This window comes from Mustelus asterias, chromosome 12 (genome assembly GCF_964213995.1).
Source record: "Mustelus asterias chromosome 12, sMusAst1.hap1.1, whole genome shotgun sequence".
Taxonomy (NCBI): Eukaryota; Metazoa; Chordata; class Chondrichthyes; order Carcharhiniformes; family Triakidae; genus Mustelus; species Mustelus asterias.
This window is the reverse complement of record NC_135812.1, coordinates 4,277,275-4,301,563: the sequence shown is the minus strand read 5'-3', so window position 1 is coordinate 4,301,563 and position 24,289 is coordinate 4,277,275. Positions and strand designations below refer to the sequence as shown.

Sequence of the window (24,289 nt, the reverse complement as noted above, 5' to 3'; positions counted from 1 at the left end):
TGTAGAGGATGCAAAAAAGATCCTAGAAATAATTATGAATCAAGGTGTGAATGGGAGGGAGGAACAACCAATTACAATCACCAGGGAAAGGGTACTCAGAAAATTATTACAATCAAAAGCTAACAAGTCCCCAGACCCTGATGGACTTTATCCTAGGGCACAATTTTACCAAAATTTGTCACAGTATTAGGCTCTGACACAAAATTTGTGGATGTGGTTTACGCTGTCACTCTGGCAGGGTGGAACCTAATGGAGCAGGGTGTTCCATCTTTAAAGAGATCTTGCCGGCAATTCTTGACTCTCGAGGGAGTTTGTGCCCAAGTCACTTTTTTGCGCTCGCGGCAAATGCGGCTGTAAAATCCACCCACCCTCCCCCAACACAGTGTCTTAAAAGAAGTGGCTGCTGAGATCGTAGATACGTTTTCCATGTTTTTAATTTTCCAAAATTCCCTAGGTTTTGGGAAGTTTCCATCAGATTAGAAAATAACAAATGGAACTCCCCTATTCAGGAACGAAGGAAGACAGAAAGCAGGGAACTGCAGGACTATTAGCCCCAACTTCAGACATAGGCAAAATGTTAGAAGCTACCGTAAGAAGGCTATGGCAGGGCACTCAGAAAATCTCAGTGCAATCAGGCAGAGTCACCATGGTTTTGTGAAAGGGAAAGGGACTGATTTATTAGTGTTCTTTGAGGAAGTAACAAGAAACGTGGATAATTTAAGTTAAGCTTTAAGTTTATTTATTAGTGTCACAAGTAGACGTACATTAACACTGTAATGAAGTTACTGTAAAAATCCCCTAATCGCCACACTCTGGCACCAGTTTGGGTACACTGAGGGAGAATTTAGCATGGCCAATGCACCTAACCAGCATGTCTTTCGGACTGTGGAAGGAAACTGGAGCACCCAGAGGAAACCCACACAGACACGGGGAGAACGTGCAGACTCTGCACAGTGACCCAAGCTGGGAACTGAACCCGAGACCCTGGCACGGTGAGGCAGCAGTGCTAACCACTGTGCTACCATGCCGCCCTGATAATGGGGAAGTTGTAAATATGGTGGTACTTAGATATCCAGAAGGCATTTGGCAAGGTGCCACATCAAAGGTTACTACGCCAAATAAGAGTTCAAGGTGTAGGGGTAACATATTAGAATGGATTGGGGATAGGTTAACTAACAGGAAACAGAGAGCAGGTATAAATGGGTCAGTTTGGGGTTGGCAAGATATGACGAGTGGAATACCACATAGATCAGTACTGAGCCCTCAAATATTTACAATTTATATCAATTGCTTTGATGAAGGGATTGAATTTATGGTTGTTAAATTTACTGATGACACAGAGATAGATAGCAAAGTAAATTGTGAAAATGACATAAGGTGTCTGCAAAGGGACATGGATAGATTAAGTGAGTGGGCAAAAAATTGGAGTATTATGTTGGAAAATGTGAACTTGTCCACTTTGGCAGGAAGAAGGGAAAAGTAGCATATCATTTAAATGGATATAGACTACAGGACAATGAGGTACAGAGGGACCTGGGTGTCCTGGTACATGAATCACAAAAAGTTAGTCTGGAGCCCCAGAAATTCATACTGAAGGCAAATGGAATGTTGTTTATTGCAAGGGGAATGGAATATAAAAGTGAAGATGTTTTGCTATAGTTGTACAAGGTATTTGTGAGACCACATCATAGAATCGTAGAATCCATAGCGTGCCATTCAGTCCATCGAGTCTGCACCAACTCTCCAACAGAGCATCCCACCAAAACCCTATCCCTGTAAGGGAAATCATGATTACCCCACTAATCAAACATGATTACCCCACTAATCCCCCTAACTTACACATCTTAGGACACTAAGGGGCAATTTAGCATGGCCAATCCATCCCAACTTGCACATCTTTAGACTGGGGGAGGAAATCAGAGCACCCGGAGGAAACCACACAGACACAGGGAGAATCTGCAAACTCCACCCAGATAATCACCCAAGGCTGGAATTGAACCCAGGTCCCTGGCGCTGTGAGGCAGCAGTGCTAACCACTGTGCCACCTTGCTGCCCTCAGAATCCATCTGCAGTACTGTGTACAGTTTTGGTCACCTGATTTTAGAAAGGATGTAACTGACTTAGAAGTAGCTCAGAGAAGGTTTCCTTGACTGATTACTGGAATGGGGCAGGTTATCTTATGAGGAAAGACCGGACAGGTTGAGCCTATATCAATTGAAGTTTAGAAGAATGAGAGATGATTTTATTGAAACATATAAGATTCTGAGGTGACTTTACAGGATGGATGCTCCCACTTCTGAGGGACACTAGACCTAGGGGACACAATATAAAAATAAGAGCTGAATTTTCTAGCCCCATGGCAGGGCCGGCAAACCTTTGAAATCTATGCTCACATAGGTGGGACATGGAAAATCCCAGCCAATAGGTTTTCCATTTAAGTTGGAGATGAGATTTTTTTTCTCTCAGAGAGTCATGAATCTGTGGGATGTTCTCTTCCCCAGAGAGCAGTGGAGGCAGTCATTGAATATTTTAAGGCAGAGATAGATTCTTGACTAACAAGTGAGTCAAAGGGTATCAGAGGTAGCAAGGAAAGTGAAATTGAGGCCAATATCAGATTAGACATGATCTTATTGTATGGCAAAGCAAGCTTGAGGGGCCAAATGACCAACTGTTCCTAATTGGTATGTTCTTATGTTCAATGACTTACGTGGCACTCTCCTGCACCACACACCTCAGGAAAATACACCTTGCAGTTCCACTCATTCTTTCGCTCCAGATACCTCACATCTGCATTAGATAAGCCAACAGTTATATTCACCCTCATCCTATTGTCCTCTTTCATCCATGCCCCACAATCACTATCCACAAATGTTGCCCTTTCCTCCATTCCACAGAGCTACGAGCACTCACCACTCTGCTTTCTCTCATCGAAACATAGAAAATAGGTGCAGGAGGAGGCCATTCAGCCCTTTTTCAGTGTGATCAAGGCTGATCATGCACTTTCAGTATCCCATTCCTGCTTTCCCTCCATACCCCTTGATCCCTTTAGCTGCAAGGGCCACATCCAACTCCCTCTTGGACGTATCTAATGAAGTGGCCCCAACAACTTTCCGTGGTAGAGAATTCCGCAGGTTCACAACTCTCTGAGTGAAGAAGTTCTTCCTCATCTCAGTCCTGAATGGCTTACCCCTTATTCTTAACTGTGACCCCTAGTTCTGGACTTCCGAACATTCTTTCCACATCTAGCTTTTCCTGTCCCATCAGGATTTTATATGTTCCTCTGTCTCTTCTTGCAGAAGAGAGCACACAACTTTGTGTCAAGTAGAGACCCATAGGAGGGTGGCATTCCAGTGACAGGAACTTTGTTGATCACTGACAATATATGTCCCAACAAGAAGAAAGTCTTGTTCCAGAGGGCTGCAGATGTCAGCAGCGTCCTGCCATACAAACTTGAGCCTCCTGAGGCACTGCTGCTCAAACATGTCAGAAGAACTGATCCTCTGCCTGTAGGTCCTGTGTTGGAGGTCTCACCTCTTTCTAGTTGAATCTCAGTATCATCCCCTCGAGAAGGACAAGTGGCTGAGGAGAAAGAACTGCTGCTGCTGCTTTACCTCCTTCTGCTGCTGTTGGCAGCCATGTGATTTCTCCTATTGTCCTTCATCAACGGTGCAAGGTGGAGCTTCCCATGTCATGATGAAGGTGAATGAAATGAAATACAGGTGAAGTGTCATCCAACAAGTTGGCAATCCCCTGTCAAACAGTGATATTACTCTGAGAGACAAAACACTTGGAACAGCAGTTTCTCACTGCACCTGTTCGTGTCATTGATCAAAGCCTTCCCAACTTATCAAGTTTCACTGAAATGTGGAATTAGGAGGGCTAAAAGGGGCCCTGAAATGTCTTTAGTAAACAGGGTCAAGGAGAATCCCAAGGCTTTTTATGCATATATTAGGAGCAAGAGGGTAGCAAGGGAAAGAGTAGGCCCACTCAAGGGCAATGGAGGGAAGTTACACATGGAGCTACAGGAAATGGGTGAGATCCTAAATGAGTATTTTGTATCGGTATTCACCACGGAGAAGGACATGATGGATGTTGAGGTCAGGGATAAGTATATGAACACTCTAGAGAATGTCAATATATCGAAGGAGGAAGTGTTGAGTATCCTAAGTTGCATTAAGGTAGACAAATCCCCGGGGCCGGATGGGATCTATCCCAGGTTACTGTGGGAGGCAAGGGAAGAAATAGCTGGGGTCTTAACAGATATCTTCACATCCTCTTTGACCACAGGCGAGGTTCCATAGGATTGGAGAATAGCCGATGCTATTTCCTTGTTTAAGAAATGAAGCAGGGATAATCCAGGAAATTATAGGCCGGTGAGCCTGACATCAGTGGTGTGGAAGCTTTTGGAGAAGATACTGAGGGACAGGATATACGCACATTTGGAAGAAAATGGACTAGTTAGTGATAGGCAGCATGGTTTTGTACAGAGAAGGTCATGTCACCAACTTGATTGAGTTTTTTGAGGAGGTGACAAAGATAATTGATTAAGGAAAGGCTGTGGATGTAGTTTATATGGACTTCAGTAATGTGTTTGACAAGGTCCCACATGGCAGACTGGAACAAAAACTAAAATCACGTGGGATTCGGGGTGGACTGGCTAGATGGATATAGAACTGGTTTGGTTATAGAATGATGTGGAGATGCCGGCGTTGGACTGGGGTAAACACAGTAAGAAGTTTAACAACACCAGGTTAAAGTCCAACAGGTTTATTTGGTAGCAAAAGCCACACAAGCTTTCGGAGCTCCAAGCCCCTTCTTCAGGTGAGTCCTTCTTCAGGTGACTCACCTGAAGAAGGGGCTTGGAGCTCCGGAAGCTTGTGTGGCTTTTGCTACCAAATAAACCTGTTGGACTTTAACCTGGTGTTGTTAAACTTCTTACTTGGTTATAGAAGGCAGAGAGTAGATGTGGAAGGGTGCTTTTCAGAATGGAGATCTGTTGCTAGTGGTGTTCCGCAGGGATCAGTGCTGGGACCTCTGTTGTTTGTAGTATATATAAATGATCTGGAGGAAAATGTGGGGGGTCTGATTAGTAAGTTTGTGGATGACACGAAGATTGGTGGAGTTTCTGATTGTGGAAGCAAACATGTCTCCCCTCGCCTTGGAAAATTCCACCCTTGCTGGTGATATGACAGCATGACACAGACGTTCAGTCCATTATGCCTGTACTAGCTCTTTGATGTGGAGGTTCCGGCGTTGGACTCCCACTCACCTGACGAAGGAGCAGCGCTCCGAAAGCTAGTGGCGTTTGCTACCAAATAAACCTGTTGGACTTTAACCTGGTGTTGTTAGCTCTTTGAAACAGCTATCTAATTAGTCCCACTCCCCTGTTCCTTACACCTTAACCTCACTAATTTTCCCCTTCATGCATTTTTGTTCAATTCTCTTTTGAAAATTAACACACAATATGATTCCACCAGCCTTGCAGGTAGTACATTACAGATCATACGAACCTGTTGCATAGAAAAAAATTCTCACTTCCTTCTGGCTAATCTGCCAATTATTTTATTCACCCACCAATGGAAACAGTTTCTCCTTATTTACTGTGTCAAAACCCCTCATGATTTTGAATACCTCTGTAACATTCTCTGCTCGAAGGAGAACATTCGCAGCTTCTTTTATCTTTCCACATAACCAAAGTCCCTCACCCTGGTATAATTCCTGCACTGAACATTAAAATTGTACCATTTTGTTTAAAACAAATTTTGTTTGCATCAAGCATATGTCAGGGAGCTAAGTATATATATATTTCTAAAATCTATATATCTTCTTGGCTAATGGTGGGGTGGCACGGTATCACAGTGGTTATTACTGCTGCTTCACTGCGCCAGGGACCCGGGTTTGATTCCCGGCTTGCGTCACTGTCTGTGTAGAGTTTGCACGTTCTCCCCGTGTCTGTGTGGGATTCCTCTGGATGCTCCGGTTTCCTCCCACATTTTGAAAGCCGTGCTGGTTAGGTGCATTGACCCAAACAGGCGCCGGACTGTGGCGACTGGGGAAATTTCACAATAACTTCATTACAGTGTCATTACTTGTGACAAATAAATAATTTATAAAATTTTAAAATCTGGAAAACAAAATTAAAATGACTGAAGCCATGGCTAGCCATTGATTCAAACAAAAGGAACTTTCTGGCATTCAGAGAAGCTGCCACCTTGTTATCTCTGAAGATAAGCTAACGAGCCAATGAGCTCCAGAAGACCAATTTCCAGGGTATATACAAAGGCCATTAAACATTTCTTAAGACAGGCCTGGCCAATGTAGAGCGTCAGTTTGTTTGGAGAAAGGACTCTGAAACCTCTTGTGAAATTCTTAATGGTTGAAGCATTAACAATCTCAAGAATCCAGATGAAGGAATGTACATTCTTTGTCATAACCAAAGTGGGAGTCACATTCCTATTCCCACCCCCATCTTCCTCCAGGCTGGTGGGTCCTGTACTATTGCCTTCTGGAGCTGCAAAGCTCAGTCTGCCATCTTCCATCAACCAAGCAGCAGCTCAGAAAATTGGCTCCTTCCAGCTTCGAAAGCCTCGCCCTATCGATACTGTCTCTGCCTGAACTTCTGTACCATTGCCTCGAAGATTGGATTATCCAGCATTAGTTTCAGTCTGCTGACCTCTGAGAGGGAATACACCATTGGATTTTTGATTCTGGACTTGCACGAAACAATAATTCTTATTTTCTGGGTGGTCTTTTCCCTGTACATCTTTCTTTTCTTTATCCCTCCTTTACAGTACGAATGCAAAATGGGGGAATGTTGTAAAACCCTCTTGCTGCATTTTTAGTGCATGCAAAATAAACGTGCCCTTTAAGTGTACCCATCTCAAATTTTCTCTGGAGTTATTCATCGAAATAGGATCACACCAAAGGTGAGCGGTTGGGAAGATACTCCACCACTTAATACAGGGGAAATCAAAATCAACACCTTTCTGTGTTTTAAGGGGTGGTGAGAGGAGAAATCAGGGCTGTTTAAATTAAACACCTCCTGTCCATGACTAATACGATTCTGTGACGGTCACAAGTAGTTTACCAACAGAGATTAATCAACAGAAGAGAGGAAAGCAGATAGGAAGAGATCAAAAACACGAGAAATAAAAACAGAATTAAAGACAAATGCAAGTTACACAATTCTTAGAAAAGGTGGACTGCTGTGAAATTTAGTATTAGTGCAGAATTGGTTCACTTTGTTTTAGAAATCTCTCTCCTACATTTCAGTGGTGGGGCCTTCAAGGAGAGAAGAGATCTGAATGTGAGAGTGTATTGAAAGATTGCACGAGTTTGACCCGATTGGAATCAGTTGTTTCTTTTTTCGTTTTTAGGTTAAAAACATCTGGGAAAACCTAAAATACCAGATTTTTATTCTGCATTACGCACAGCAAATTATGCATTCATATCATAGAATCCTTACAATGCAGAAGGAGGCTATTAGAAGGAGGCCATTCGGCCCACCGAGTTTGCACTGACCACAATTCCACCCAGGCCCTATTCCCATAACCCCACATATTTACCCTGCTAATCCCCCTGACACTAGGGTCAATTTAGCACGGCCAGTCAACCTAACCCGCACATCTTTGGACTGTGGGAGGAAACCAGAGCACCCGGAGGAAACCTGCGCAGAAATGGGGAGAATGCGCAAACTCCAGTTACAAACGTGAGGTAATGCATTTTGGAAGGTCTAATACAGATAGGAAATATACAGAAAATGGCAGAACCTTTAAGAGTATTGATAGACAGAGGGATCTGGGTGTACAGGTACGACAGGTCACTGAAAGTGGCAACGCAAGTGGAGATGGTAGTCAAGAAGGCATACGGCATGCTTGCTTTCATCGGCTGGGGCATTGAGTTTAAAAATTGGCAAGTCATGTTGCAGCTTTATAGAACCTTAGTTAGGCCACACTTGAGATATAGTGTTCAATTCTGGTCACCACACTACCAGAAAGATGTGGAGGCTTTGGAGAGGTTACAGAAAAGATTTACCAGGATGTTGCCTGGTATGGAGGGCAGTAGCTATGAGAGGTTGGAGAAACTTGGTTTGTTCTCACTGGAACGACGGAGGTTGAGGGGCGACCTGATAGAAATCTACAAGATTATGTGGGGGATGGACAGAGTGGAGGGTGGAAGAGTCAATTACTAGGGGGCAAAGGTTTAAGGTGCGAGGGACAAGGTTTAAAGGAGATGTACGAGGCAAGGTTTTTACATAGAGGGCGGTGGGTGCCTGGAACTCGCTGCCGGGGGAGGTAGTGGAAGCAGGTACGCTGGTGAGTTTTAAGGGGCGTCTGGACAAAAAAAAATGAATAGAATGGGAATAGAGGGATATGGCCCCCGGAAGTGTAGGGGGGGTTTTAGTTCAGATGGGCAGCATGGTCGGTGCAGGCTTGGAGGGCCGAAGGGCCTGTTCCTGTGCTGTAATTTTCTTTGTTCTTTGTTCCACACAGACAATGACCCGAGGCCGGAATTGAACCCGGGTCCCTGGCGCTGTGAGGCAGCAGTGCTAACCACTGCACGACCAATATTAATTTCTGTATTTAAAGTAGCATTCAATGAAAAGGCACTGAAAATGTTCTCTGAGAAGCTCTGGCTGGCTTTGTGTACCATTGCAACTTCAAAAAGAAAACTACTTGGATTAAATCATTGTAAAACATCCAACAGGGAACAAACAGGGTCCAAGTCCAGACCTCCAGCGTCTTCTGTTTGCTGCCTCCTTCCATCTGTTTCAATAGGATGTGACATGCAGAAACTTTGATCGATTTGATTTCACACTTGATATTTACTTGCATGTTACATTTTCTTTGCAGAGCCTCAAGCACTAAAAAAAATGTTATGAATTGCTTCTAAAATTGTATTTCTATCCCTATCTGAACATTCCACTACATTTAAGGAACTAATTAATCGAGGAAACAGCAACTTTGTTGTAATGGGAGAACGTTTGTGGACTACAGATGGATTTGCTTATACTCTCTCTGTGCACCCCACCAGAACTTAATTGTGCACACATGCAGCACAGTTTATTACACACAATAACCCTGGAAGATAAATGAAGTTTCCTATTTGATGATAGTTGTTTTGCAAGAATGGGTCAAAATGGGCAGCGCAATGTGATCACTCTGGCAATACAACCAAAAACTGGAATTAAATCAGAAAGTACTGGAAAAAATCAGCAGGTCTGGCAGCATCTATGGAGAGAGAAACAAAGTTAACTTTTCAAGTCAAAAATGACTCTTCTTTGGAACACTTCTGTAGAAGAGTCATATTGGACTTGAGACACTAACTCCTTCTCCACAGATGTTGTCAGACCTGTTGAGTTTTTCCAGAACTTTGTTTTTACTTCAGGTTTCCAGCCTTCACAGTACTTGGATGTCAACATTCTTCTTTTAATTAAGAAAGCACCTTATCATATTAAATAATTGGTTAATCTATTTTTGAGGGAGGAATGCTGGGTAGCACACTGAAAGAACTTTCTATTATACTTTACATAATGGCATGCGATCTTTCATGTTCACCTGAGCCAACGGAACAAAAACCAGCGGTTTAATATTTTAATTGAATGATGGCATCCCGCCTCCCAAAAATGTAATATTGTACTCCCTCAGTACTGCACTCCCTCAGTACTGCACTCCCTCAGTACTATATTGATGTGATAGCCTGATTATGTGCTCAAGATGATATAAACTAAATGACAGAACTTTAAAGGGAGTGCAGGAACCCAAAACAAAACTGGGTTTCATGTATCCAAATCTTTGAAGGTGGCAGGACAGGTTAATAAATTTTTTTTAAAACCGCATGGGATCCTAAATTGACAGAACAACAACAAATTGTCTCAAGATGCTTCACAGAAGTGTCATTAAACAAATGCTGATACTGAGCCAGATAAGGAGATATTTAGTCAAATGACCAAAAGCTTGGTCAAATTGGCAGGTTTTTAATGGGGCATCTTAAACAAGGAATAGAATCATAGAATCCCTACAGTGCAGAAGGAGGCCATTCGGCCCATCGATTCTGCACCATCCACAATCCCACCCAGGCCCTATCCCCATAACCCCATGCATTTACCCTAGCTAGTCTCGCGGACACTAAAGGGCAATTAAGCATGGGGAGAGGAAGAGAGGCAAAGAGGTTGAGGGTGGGAATTCCTGAGCTTACGGCTTTTATCATTGAAGGCACAGTCACAAATTGTGGAGCAATTAAAACTGGGCGTGCTGAAGAGGCCATTATTGGAGGAGCACAGACATCTGATATTTGTGGGGCTGAACGAGATTACAGATATGGGGAGAGTTGAGACCATGGAGGGAATTAAAACAAGAATGAGAATTTTTTTAATCGATGCATGGCTTACCAGGAGCCTAGGTCAGGGGGCAGAAGGGTGATATGATGGGTGAATGGATAAAAAGGCATAGAGTACAAAACCAACAAAGTTATGTTAACTTTTAAAAATCAATTGCTGATCCTCAGCTGGAGCTTTGTGACAAATTCTGCACCCCATATTTTGGAAGGAGGGGTATAGTGAAGATTTACTAGAATGATAAAAGGAGGGATTTCAGTTATGTAGAGAGACTGGGGAAACTGGGTTTGTTTTCCTCAGAGAACGTTAATGGAGGATTTAATAGACCTATTCAAAAATATATGAGGTTTTGAGAGAGTAAATAAGGAGAAACTATTTCCACTCTTTGCTGTGTCAGTAACTAGAAGACACAGATATAAGGTAACTGGCAAAATAGCCAGAGGGTAGATAAGGAGTGAGTTGTTGTGATCTGGAATGCTAACTTTCAAAAGGCAACTGGATATATTCAAGAAATCCTGGGACTATATCCCTCAATTTTCAGACCCAAAAGGGGAGAATGTTAAGCCAATCTGACACTGACAGGGTAAACTGGATTCCAACAAATCTATAACACAGCTCCGTGACTTACAAATAGTTCAGGAACAATAGAGAGAGAGGCCCAATAACAGGATGCCTCTCAAACTTCTCAAATCCAAATAATGCATGTGACCAGAGACGTAGCATTGGCTACAACGGTTTGCAAGAAACGTCCTGTGCACTGAGCCAGTCCTGGATATCAAGATACAAGGGAGTAGGACAAAGGCAATACTGATTCAGAAAGATAACTTTAATACTGATAAGGAATTTCTTCCGTGATCAAAATTTGAAATGGATTTTAAATAATGTGTGTGGAAATGCTGAATTTAAAAACACCAGATGGAGCATGGATGGACAATTTTTGAATGTTTACACTAAAATATGGACCAAATACTTCTCCTTATCTATGACCCTCCCATCCATTGACTGTGTCTACATTTCCCGCTGCCTCAGCAAAGCAGCCAGCATAATTAAGGACCCCATGCACCCCGGACATACTCTCTTGCGCCTTCTTCCGTCGGGAAAAAGATACAAAAGTCTGAAGTCATGTACCAACCGATCCAAGAACAGCTTTTTCCCTGTTGCCGTCAGACTTTTGAATGGACTTACCTTGCATTAAGTTGCTCTTTCTCTATACCCTAGCTATGACTGTAACACTACATTCTGCACGCTCTCGCTTCCTTCTCTATGAATGGTATGTTTTGTCTGTAAGCGTGCAAGAAACAATACTTTTCACTGTATGTTAATACATGTGACAATAATAAATCAAATCAAAATGGGGCAACGAGGATTAAATAAACTATTTTGCCAATACCCAATTTTCGGAACTAAACAGGTTTCTTGGAACTAAAGGGTTAAGCACTAAGTATTTGAATTACCAGCTTCTCACTTGGAAAGAAATTTCTTATCACTACTGTCACCTATATTAAGATTGAGCCAAATCCACCCACCCTCAACTCCCACATCAAACAATCCCTCTTTGACAGTCAGACACAGTAAAACACTGTTTATGCCATATTGACTGCAATCAGATTCTGTTATAATTCATTTCACAAGTTATTCATTTCAGCTTGGAATCTTTCATTCCTAGTGTTATATATCTACAACTCATTCTCTGTGGAAGCATTTGGCTTTTATCTGCTTCCAGCTAGTCTCAATGCTGTTGTTGTACACTTTACTCTCTCAGAAAATCTGTTGAAGTTCAGATCAGGGCCAGTTGAAAATAAACAGAGTTGCCACCCAGCTTTTGAACATATGCTTAGGATTTTACTGGAAGTGAGATGGATAAAGAGACCATGCAGCTGCAGTGCAATTAAAAGAGCAGCTAAAAGCCATGTGGCTACAATGGAAAAATAGGGAGTCTAAATCATGTTCCATTCCAAAAAACTCAAGGACTCTGCAAATCTCAATACACAAAGGAGTGGGGGGAGAAGCTTCTGATGAACAGCAAATTATTTCTTATTCCTCTAATACTTGCCAACAGGGCTATGTATTTATTGCTTTGTCTTCCGCAAAGCTTGGATTTGGCAAGTTTCTAATGGATACATTGATTTCCGAGGACCAAGGCAAAGACCAAGTCAAGACAATTCTACTAAAGCAGAATCCTACTCCACCATACATCTACAGCCCCAAATCCCAGCATAGCCTTTCAGACCTTATTCTGCACTCCTCCTGCCACCCCAAATCAGAGAGCAGCCACACTCGGTAATTCTCCCCTTAAATCTCTTCGCCTTGCTCTCCCTTTCCAATCTTATCAAAGGCAAAATTCAAGATTGTGGACGGCTTCAGTCATCACCCACAATTTCTCTCCTATTTCATGCTGCTCATCCATCACCCACCCCCAAACAATTTTCCTGGCGTCTTCAAATATGTAAAATTATTTTCCACGTCACTGCTATGAGTACACTAGGATAAAAATCATTTTAAAAGATTATTTTCTTCCCATTTTCTTAGAACATGTTCATTTATTAATTATAAAACTATTGAAGATGGGAAAAGGGGATGTTTGACTGACAATCAAGAATGGGATAATAAACCAAAAGAGAAAATGCTGGAAAATCTCAGCAGGTCTGGCAGCATTTGTAAGGAGAGAAAAAAGCTGACATTTCGAGTCCAGATGGACCCTTTGTTAAAGCTCTGACAAAGGGCCATCTGGACTTGAAACGTCAGCTCTTTTCTCTCCTTACAGATGCTGCCAGACCTGCTGAGATTTTCCAGCGTTTTCTCTTTTGGTTTCAGATTCCAGCATCCGCAGTAATTTGTTTTTATCCAATAAGATAATAAAGTCAGTTTTCTTTCTGGTTAGCCAAGGGAAGACGGTGTGCCATCAGGATCAATGTGTATTGGCAACCCATGGCAGGAATGTGAGAGTGGAGCGATTGAAGGTCCTGTGATGAAATCTCCAGGAACATATTCAACTAGAGTTGCCAACCCTGAGGATGTTTATTTGAAAGGTGCTACATAAATGTAAACTGATGCTGAAAGCCTGTCTTATCAGTGAGTACTTACATTGCGGTTTTCCCTTGTTGATTCCAGATTCTTTTTCCTTTTTTTTCCTTTATTCCCCAACTGCTCTTGCTAAGCCATTGTAGAGGTCAGTTAAGAGTCAACCACATTGCTGTGGGTCTGGAGTCACATGTAGTCCAGACTCGGTAAAGATGACAAATTTCCTTCCCAAAATGACATCAGTGAACCAGATGGGTTTTTACAACAATAATTATCATGATCACCATTACTGAAACTAGCTTTATATTCCAGATTTATTAATTGAATTTAAATTCATAGAATCATAGAAACGCTAAGTGCAGAAAGAGGCCATCTGGCCCATCGAGTCTGCACCGACCACAATCCCACCCAGGCCCTACCCCCATATCCCTACATATTTTACCCGCTAATCCCTCTAACCTACACATCTCAGGACACTAAGGGGCAATTTTTTAGCATGGCCAATCAACCTAACCTGCACATCTTTGGACTGTGGGAGGAAACCGGAGCACCCGGAGGAAACCCACGCAGACACGAGGAGAATGTGCAAACTCCACACAGACAGTGACCCAAGCCGGGAATCAAATCCAGCACGCTGGAGCTGTGAAGCAGCAGTGCTAACCACTGTGCTACCGTGCCGCCCAAATTCTACCAGCTGCCAGGGTGGGATTTGAATCCATGTCCTCCAGCATTAGCTGGGCCTCTGGATTACTACTCCAGAGAAATTACCACAATGTCATCATCTCCCCATATGATTGCATACATTCAGGACTGATAACAGAATGTTTTTCTCCTTAGAGTATGAAAGGTTAAGAGGAGAAATGATGAAGGTATTCAAAATGTTGGAAGGAATTGATTGGGTAAATAAGGAGAAACTGTTGCCAATGCTTTCTTTAAAAACTCATTTACGGGATGTGGGTGTCGCTGGCTGGCCAAGCATTAATTGCCCATCCCTAGTTGCCCTTGAGAAGGTGGTGGTGAGCTGCCTTCTTGAACTGTTGCAGTCCAGCTACTTGGGTTGGTAATCAAAAGGACACAATTTAAGGTCGCCAATCTGAAATGTTAACCCTGTTTCTCTCTCCAGGCATGCTGTCAGACCTACTGAGTATTCCAGCATTTTCAGTTTTTATTATCAAATTTAAGGTAATTGGCAAAAGAACCAGGGTCAAGATGCAGAGACATATTTTTAAATGCAAGATGTCACATTTCAGGGTTCTGTTGACCATTCTTCCATAGGAGGGATTAAGAAATAAAGTCTTACATTTAAACATCAAGTTTTATTGCAAGTGTATTTGCACATTTATTAACTGGAAAGGGACTGAGACAAAGATGGTTAACATGCTTATAAGTTAAACTTTGAAATTATGTTCCCAAAATCTACAATAATTTGTTAACCTGTCACAGTAATTGATAAACACCTTACACCCATTGTGTTTGGAGGTTCTAGGTCCCAGGCATTAGTAGGACTATCTGGTGTTCATCATCCTTTTGGGTTGTGAACACATGGAAATATACAATAACAGAACAGAGACAGTCAGAGAGGTTTTTTTAAACTAAAAGCCGCAAGGACAGCTATCGCCAGGCTCGGAAAGAGAATGCAGGGGAGCAGTTAGAAGTTATTTTGTTTAAGTCAAGCAAGATGACCTACTGAGATGCAGGAAAGCATACCACATCAATTATTTTGTATTATTACACAAAGACGAGTTGTGCTGTTCCAATTAAGAGAGTCTGATCATAACTGATGCTCTGCACATGCATGCTGTGAAATAAAGCAGCTGAATAATTCGTATCTGACCTCGCCAGACCAAGTGATTTCTTCGTCTGCCTTCAAAAAGATTGAACTGGCATGTGGGCGCACATAAGTAATCCAGTTCAGAACTCGAAGGATAGTATTGTTACCTCTCTGGGTTACAATACTGCTCAATACTAGGTCGTGGAACACATACATTGCATGTAAGATGCTCTTTCTGCTAATGGTAGTGACCTGACTGCGCTTGAGCAATTAACTGCAGCAAGACCCAAAGTTTGTAAGAGTGGTTCTTTGGCCAGAATGATAACAACAGAGGTCAGTTAATAAGGAGAGAATAATGCAGACCATAAGCTCTAATATTTGCTTCCTGCTCCATGCCCACTTAACAAACCCTGCCAGCAAAGGCTTTACAACTGATTTCAGCAACTCTGAACTTTGGAACAGAATAGACTCCCTACAATGACTTCTGATGGCATTCCAATGGATGAGGCTGCAGGATGAGGAAAGAACAGGACACAGCTGTGATGATCTCCTGGAATGAATGAATAGCCTGACAACTCTCACAGGAAGAATGGCCTCTGGGGCCACGTGATACAGGGTGCCTATGTGAGAATACATTGACACTGCTGCCTCAACAGAGCCAAGGGCCAAGGTTCAATTCCGCCCTTGGGTGACTGTCTGTGGAGTTTGCACATTCTCCTCGTAGCTGTGTGGGTTTCCTCCGGGTATTCCAGTTTCCTCCCACGGTCCAAAGGTTGCAGCTTGGTGGATTGGCCATGATAAATTGCCCCTTACTGTCCCAAGATGTGTAAGTTAGGTGGATTAGCCATGATAAATGCATGTGTTTGCGATGTGATTCTGTATACAGAACTCCCACTTACCTGACGAAGGAGCAGCGCTCCGAAAGCTAGTGGCTTTTGCTACCAAATAAACCTGCTGGACTTTAACCTGGTGTTGTGAGACTTCTTACTACAATTTTTGAGTTGCCAGATCTGTTCAAAATCTAACCCATTGTGTGATGGTGCCACACAGCACAATAGAGAGCATCCTCAATGTGAAGATGGGACTTTGTCTGTACAAGGACTGTGTGGTGGTCATTTCTAGTGATACAGTCATGGACAGATGCATCTGCAGCTGACAGATGTTATGGTCAAGACGTGAAAGATAAAAAAAGAATCAGCTGGGCTATTTTATAAAATCATTCTTTTTCTGTGCTGTTAAAGATGGAAAATTGCTGAGCTAACAAATGGCTCTGCCAGTCAACTGATGCCTTGCAGCAGTTTCAAAGTAATAATGGCCATGGGGACAAGCTAACGCTGAATCGTTATCTCCTGTAATGGTGCTAATGGCCAAAGCATTAGCAGTCCTAACACAACAATTTTGACAGAGACCATCATTTAAATTAGCCCGACACCCATGTCTCCAAAAACAAAGGGAATCCCGACTCTAATTTAGTACCTTTTATTTATTCATTCGTGGGACATGGGCATCACTGGCTGGCCAGCATTTATTGCCCATTCATAGTTGCCCGAGGGCAGTTGAGAGTCAACAACATTGCTGTGGCTCTGGAATCACATATAGGCCAGACCAAGTAAGGACGGCAGATTTCCTTCCCTAAAGGACATTAGTGAACCAGATGGGTTTTCACAATAATCGACAATGGTTTCATAGTCATCAGTAGATTCTTAATTCCAGATTTTTTTTTTATTGAATTCAAACTCCACCATCTGCCGTGGCAGGATTCGAACCCGGGCCACCAGAACATTAGATGAGTTTTTAGATTAATAGACGAGCGATAATACCATTAGGCCATCGCCTCCCCTAGATTCCAGCCTTGGGAGTATACATCCTGGGAGGAATCTTCCAGCCACTCTCACTGACAGGATTTTCTGGTCCCGATGCAGTGAACGGAGATTTGGCTGAGCGCCAAATTCTCTGTCCTTGCTTGCAACAGGGGCAGGGTGTGAACATCCAGAAAATCCCCGCCCCCGTGTTCAACAGCGAGGAAGTATGTCACGTGACCTCCCCCAAGCTGTACTGTGAGCTGTTTGGAACTGAACTCCAGCAGGTCCTATACAGCCTGTGCTGCCTACCCTAAAGCCAGTAAGATCTCAGATCTTCATCCAACCTGCCAACTGCTGGAACAGTGGAACTTGTGCATCCAGACCAACTAATTTTAAGAGCCTTCTCCTGTCGTACAAGTCTCACTTTTGGAGACGGAGCATTCTACAATCAGCCAACCCTCAGAATGAACATTCCAATTGATTTCTGACTCTGGATTGTGGACATATGTAAAACCCATACTTGTATGTTTATTGTGGATGTGCTCTGAACCCTCGTCCTTTATCTTTATCCCCCATTTATTGTGCGAGTGAAAAAGGGGTGACATTGCGTAACGCCTCTCACATGGGTGTGTGTGTGTGTATAAAAATAAACCAAACTTTTCATTTATATCTTATCTCTGGTTTGCTGCTCAAGTCATTAGTAGAGAATTGGAACCTTTCCATATTTAAGGCTTGGGGAAAATATGCCACCATTTATAAAGAGAGAAACCAGGATGATAAAAAAAGAAGAATACATTCTGCGTCCTTGCCTCCCTCAATGCTTCCTCCAACTGATGTTCAACATGGAGGGGAACGGGCGGCAATATATGGTAACCAGCAGGAGATTTCTTTGTCCGTGTTTGACCCGATGCCATGAGACTTCATGGGGTCCGGAGTCGATATTGAGGGATCCAGAGTCGATATTTTGGACTCCGAAGGCAACTCATTCCTGACTGTACACTACTGTGCCACCACCTCTGCTGTGTTTGTCCCACCACTGGTACAGGACACATCCAGGAATGGTGATCGTGGTGCCTGGACAATATCTGTAAAGTATTATTCTGTGAATGTGACTTTATCAGGCTGTTGCTTCACTAGTCTGAGACAGCACTCCCAATTCTGGCACAATCCCCCAGATGTTAGTAAGGAGGACTTTGTGGGATTGAAAGGGCTGAGTTTGCCATTGCTGTTTCAGGTGCCTAGGTCAATACCAGATGGTTTGTCCAGCTTCATTTCTTATTGACTTTCTAGCAGTTTGATACAACTGAGTGGCTTGCTAGTTTGCCACATTGCTGTGGATCTGGAGTCACATGTAAGCCAGACCAGGTAAGGATGCCAGATTTCCTTCATTTAAGGACATGGGTTTTTATAACAAATGACAGTGATTTCATTGTCACTGTTAGACTTTAATTCCAAGTATCATTGATTGAATGCAAACCCGGATTATTAGTCCAGTGACAATAGCACTATGCCACCACCTCCCCAAGAGCTAGAGAAGGTACAGAGATAGGGAGAGAGAAGGTACAGAGATAGGGAGAGGTAAGGTTTTGAACACATGGATGAAAATCTTTACATGGGGCATTGATGGACTGGAAGCACAGGGATGACTGATGAATGAGATTAAGCAGGATGGGAATGTTAAGAGTTCTGGCTGAGCCCACGTTCATGGAGGATGACCAATGGGAGGTTAGTTAGGAGAAAACCCACATAAACCAAGGCTGGGGCTGTCTTTCTGACAATGGGGATATGGAGTTGGCTGCACATTCAGGATCAAATAAAACACAGGCTGAACAGTTTGGTTCATCTGCACACATTGGCCAGGGAGGTGGATGAAATTAAAGTTTAAAGTTTATTTATTAGTGTCACAAGTAGGCTTACATTAATACTGCAATGAAGTCATTGTGAAAATCCCTTAGTCACCACACTCTGGTACTTGTTTGGCTATACTGAGGGAGAATTTAGCATGGTCAATACACCTAACCAGCACATCTTTCAGGCTGTGGGAGGAAACCGGAGCACCCGGAGGAAACCCATGCAGACAGGGGAGAACGTGCAGACTCTGCGCAGACAGTGACCCAAGCCAAAAATCGAACCCGGATCCCTGGCTGAGGCAACAGTGCTAACCTCTGTGCCACTGTGCCGCCGCTGAAATTAGAGGCAAAGGATCAGAGTTTGTGACAGGGAACGAAGCAATGGTTTCAGTCTTCCCACTGTTTAATTGGGGGAAATTGCAGTTCATCCGGGACTGATGTCTGGCAGAGCCAGTGGTTAGGTTGAGAGATGCGGGCGGTACTGAAGCAGGAGATGGACATGGTCACCAAACATGTGGGACCTGATGTCTTGTCTTTGAATGATGGTGCCAGCACATGGATGAGCAGTAAGAGGCAGCCGTGGACAGATCCTTGGATGACTCCAGAGGTGATACTTCAGGAAGTCAAAAAAGAGGCCATTGCAAGAGACTGACAGACCCATTTAGCTGGACAACAGAGGAGAGTTGTTGGATGGTCTGGTCAACGATGCCAAAGGCAGCAGAGAGGTTGAGAAGGCAGAGAAGAGACAGCATACCATGGTCTCAGGAACATTATTTGATACTTTGATCAGGAAGCTTTCAGTACTGTGGTGAGAGATTCACAACACCAGGTTAAAGTCCAACAGGTTTATTTGGTAACAAAACCCACTAGCTTTCGGAGCGCTCCGAAAGGGAGGGAGTGATTTTTTGGATTTGGATCTGAAAGGAACCAGACCAGTACCGAAAGCGAGGAAACGGGTTACTATTTCAGCTAACAGAAGCCAGGATGGGAAGTTAGTTTGTTTGTGGTTTCAGAGCAATAAGGTCAAGACCACAGGATGTGTGTTGAATTGACAAAAAGCTTTTGGAGAAGACATAAGAAGAGATAGGAGCGAGACTCGAGAAACATGAAAATTCAGGACTAGGACAGGATGAAACCTTAGGGGAAGCTTGGTGAGGAAAAGGACATGTTGCAATAATAGAATTGAATGGATGGTCGCCATCTTAATGAAAAAGAAGTCCACCTTGCATGTACTGAGGCCTGAGGAGACAGAAGAGACAAGTTGAAGGAGATTTTTTTTGTAATAGAAAAAAAAAGCATTCCAGGATGCTCCTGCAGTAGTGAGCCGTTTTGGCAGAAGAGAACAGGGCCTGATATTGCTTGATGGTTGGAGAGTCTGAAACAAGGAGCCACAGCCTTAGAATTGGAGTTGGGCTTTTCTGGGTGCTGTCGGGAAGCACTCCTTCACATAAAAGACAACGGAAATCTATAACTCTCTCCCTCAAAAAGCACATGAAGCTGGGGGTCAATTGAATATTTCAATAGAATCCTACATTGCAGAAGGGGGCCATTCGGCCCATCATGTCTGCACCGACTCTCTAACAGAGCAACTTACCCAGACCCTACCCCCATAACCCTACATATTTACCCTGTTTATCCCTCTAACCTACATATCTTGGAACACTAAGGGGCAATTTAGCATGGCCAGTTAACTCAACCTGCACATCTTTGGACTGTGGGAGGAAACCGAAGCACCCAGAGGAAACCCACGCAGACACAGGGAGAACGTGCAGTGGTCGGTGCAGGCTTGGAGGGCTGAAGGGCCTGTTCCTGTGCTGTAATTTTCTTTTTTTCTTTGTTCTTTGTGCGGACTCCACTCAGTCACCCAAGGCCAGAAATGAACTCGGGTTCCTGGCGATATGAGACAGCAGTGCTAATCACTGTGGCACCGTGCCGCCCCTAGAATTGATTTTTAAAAATTTAGGCAAAAGAATTGCAAAACAAAGGTGGTTCAATGGAATTACGATACAGATCATTTATGATCATATGAATGGCAGAATGGGATCAAGAAGCTGAATAGCGTACGCTTGTTCCTCAGTTCCTGTGTTGTGGTCCATGAGATTTGGTAAAGAATACCTGAACATTCTTGAATATCTCAGTGAAAATCTTTACACGGGCTTGGATGAGAGGTTGAGAATAAGCACTTTAAAAGAGTGATGGGAGAGATAGAAAAAGGTGAGATGCTCAAAGGAGGAAACAGTATCAGAGGATTGGGGGGACCAGACCAGGGTGAGATTTGGCAATGAGGACCACATCTCTACCATACCAATTTGAGCAGGGTAGGTTGTGGAATGCATAGAAAGTCAGAGAGGCTTCACTTAGGGCCAAGTTTCCATCATTAAAAATTAAATTGAATTAGAAATTAAACAGGTAGCATCTAGGTTTACATTGGCCAAAAGACTCCAGTTTCAAATGGACATTATTAGCCAAAGCTGCAAACAGCAGGAAAGTATTACTTTCCTCTTTTCTGCTTTTCATCTGCGTGGGAAAAGGAATTTAAATGACTTTCATTATTTAATAAACAAATTTTCCGATGCTTTTTTAAAATTTTTATATTTGGCCTTCCATTGAAGGTCCAAGACATTAGATCAGATAACTTGCTTCTTGGCCTCAACCAACGCTGTTGTGAATCTGCCTGAAACCACTGGAGAGTTGTCCTGACTAAATCACGTGCCAATTTTGCACAGAATTTTTGGGGACAAGGAAAGGCCACTCAGTCCTACAAACTCCTTTCTCTTCAATAAATCTGTCCCGAAACCTGCCTTCTCACCAGACCTCTCATCCCCCTCTCTCTCATAAAGTCTTTTATATAACGCAAACTGTGTTGAGTTAAGTGTGATTCTTTTATAGACTGCTGACAGAGATGACTTAATAAGAATCATACAGCACAGGATGTGACCATTCATTCCATCGTGCCTCTCCCACCTGTGATGATACTGTGCTATTTTGATATATTTTATGTATAAGGTGAGCTGCTTTAAGAGGCAGTGTCTTGTTACAGGAGTCGATTTGGCTGGAAAGCCATGCAACACAAATGCTGAGAACAGAACAATAACTGATTTTAGCTAGGAATGTGTTACTTTGTAGAGTTAATGGACCTTTTGTTTATTTGGGTTCTCTTTGGATAGGGATGCAGAGTTATGGCAGGTTTTGATTAAGTTGATTGACAGGGACAGTGTTATGTGATTACTGGGAGGAGCTAAGCTTGCAGAAAAGAAACTGTTTCATTTTTCATTTTAAAATACAAGCAGTTGCTGCTTGGGCTGCCAGAAGGAAGCAGTGTCTCTCTATTTCTATTTCTCCAAAGGTTTTCTGAAAGCTCCAAGTCTGTTAACCTGAGTCACAAGAAAATACGTCTGTGTTTTACTAACTAATTTTAGAGAGTTTAAATCTATACGGGAAATTTTGCTGGATTGAAACTAATAGTGATAGGTTAACAGTTAAGGATTTTATCTTGTCATATTTAAACATTGTTCAATTGTTAAAAGTTAAGCTAATTTCATTTGTTATAGTTAAATTGTGTTGTTAAATAAAATTTATTTTGATAAAAGCTCCCTGGGTTGTCAGTAGAATCGCACCCGAAGTGAAACATCATATCCCCACATTAATGTCAAAATAGAAAATTGTTGAAAATTGTCTGGCCTTATCCTCTATCTTGGGGTTTCTGATTTGGTATCCTAGCACACTTCTTTAAGAGAGCTATCCAGCAAAACCCATTCCCCCGCACTTTCTCCAGAGTGATAGCACTGATTGGTTTTCATGACAAGTTTAAAAGTTAAGTCTGCATCTAGATAATTTTCACAAAATAATCACTATGTCATATCAATTACACCAATACGGCAAATGAGATCTATCAACGCGCCTGCTGTGATATGCTGTGTCCAATAGATAACGGGTATATCCCGCAAAGAAATTTGTTCAACTTAAACAAATGGACAAGGATTTGGAAATGAGACATTTTGGGCTCCTTTCAATGAAACTCTGTTTGATTGAACTGGAAGCAGTGTTCAATATTTACCTGTCTGTGGTTCAGGCAGGACTCGGGCTGTCCGGATGGGACCGTTACGGACAGAGTACAGCTCCTGGGCCTCACCACTCATCTGCAAAAAAAAAAGACAATGACAGAGTAAAATTTCCGAAGGGACATTCACACTCTTCTCAGATAATAAATGTTTTATATTTTCATATTTTAGCGCCCAACAATTTTGCAGGTTAAACTGTGCAGTTCAGCAGAAGTTCCAATGCAAAGCCTGGTGTTACTTCTCTTCTTCTTGCCTCCTCCTCCCTTTACCCATCCAGGTCACCTTTTGTTCAAAGCCATTCATGGCTCATCCCTCCCAATCTCTATCTCCTCTTTAATCCTGCAACAATGACATCCGCTCATATGATTTTTCCATTACAAAGACCACTTACTCTAACTCTCTAGCAATTCCTACTCACGTCTGCTCCCCTCTCAACCCATCTGCTGCTGAAAGCCTCATCAATGCCTCTGCACTGCCAAACCCGACTATTCCAATGCTCTCCTGGCAAACCTGCATTGTCAATAAACTTCCAAGCTTTGGTGCTTTTACCAAATTTACTCCTCACCACCCCATTGTCCCTGTTCCTACGAACCTGCATTTGCTCCCAATCCTCCAATACCTCAAATTTAATGTTCTCAAACCTTGCGTTTAAATCCCGACATGGTCTCACTCCTCCCATTTCTCTATAAGCGTCTCTATTCTTCAGAATCTGGCCTTTGGAGCATTCCCACTCCCCTTGTGAACTGTTGTTGTTTAATCCTATAGCCCTTAATTGCATTAACAACTGTTGCAATCATGAACCATCTCATTACAGTAGCAGCCAGACAACATTGGTGGGCTGAAGGGCCTATTTCTGTGCTGTATGACACTATGAACACCTCTTTGAACAAGCCCTTCTTAATCCAGCTTTTTAAGGAGGCTTTTGAAAACAAAGCAACAAGTGGCAAAGTGGTTGTGGGGGGTGGGGGGAAGACTACAGAGAGCAGGAACTTTCTGACTAAAACATCAGTCTCTTTCAGCTTGGCTCATTTGTTAATATTCTTGCCTCTGAGTCAGGTGGCTGTGTACTGAATCCCATTCGAATGATCTCAAATACATAATTTAATCCAACATTCCAGTGTAATAATGAAGGAATGCTGTGCTGCTGGAGGTGCTATCCTTCAGTTGAAATATTCAGACAGGACTTGAACCCCATGATACATTTTGAAGGGGAGCGAGAGTTCATCCTTTGTCCAACACTGCCAAAAACAGTAATCTGATTGCTGTTTGTAAAGTCCTACAATGTGAAAAGAAAGTTGTATTCATCTACATAACAAGTCGCTGCAGTTCAAATTGATTTATGAAATGTGAGGTGTTTTGAGGTGCTTCTAATAAATATGACAGGAGTTACATAAATACAAGTTGGTTCTCTGATAGTGGAGTCTTCTTTTAATACCTTTAGCCGAACA

At 42.7% G+C, this 24,289-nt stretch overlaps 2 protein-coding genes across 7 annotated transcripts in view; both read right to left on the bottom strand.

Annotated features, from left to right (window-relative positions):
• eral1 (Era-like 12S mitochondrial rRNA chaperone 1) overlaps positions 1–24,289 on the bottom strand; it is a 682,619-nt gene that overhangs the window by 291,169 nt on the left and 367,161 nt on the right. The gene's annotated exons all lie outside the window — the stretch shown is intronic.
• bcas3 (BCAS3 microtubule associated cell migration factor) overlaps positions 1–24,289 on the bottom strand; it is a 915,564-nt gene that overhangs the window by 820,548 nt on the left and 70,727 nt on the right. For all 5 annotated transcript variants that reach the window (XR_013499066.1, XM_078224612.1, XM_078224615.1 and 2 more), the window contains exon 6: positions 22,838–22,919. Coding sequence is in view for 4 of the 5 variants with exons in the window: in XM_078224612.1 (XP_078080738.1) it covers positions 22,838–22,919 (82 nt within the window). In the remaining variant the exon portion in view is untranslated. The remainder of the gene's footprint in view (positions 1–22,837; positions 22,920–24,289) is intronic.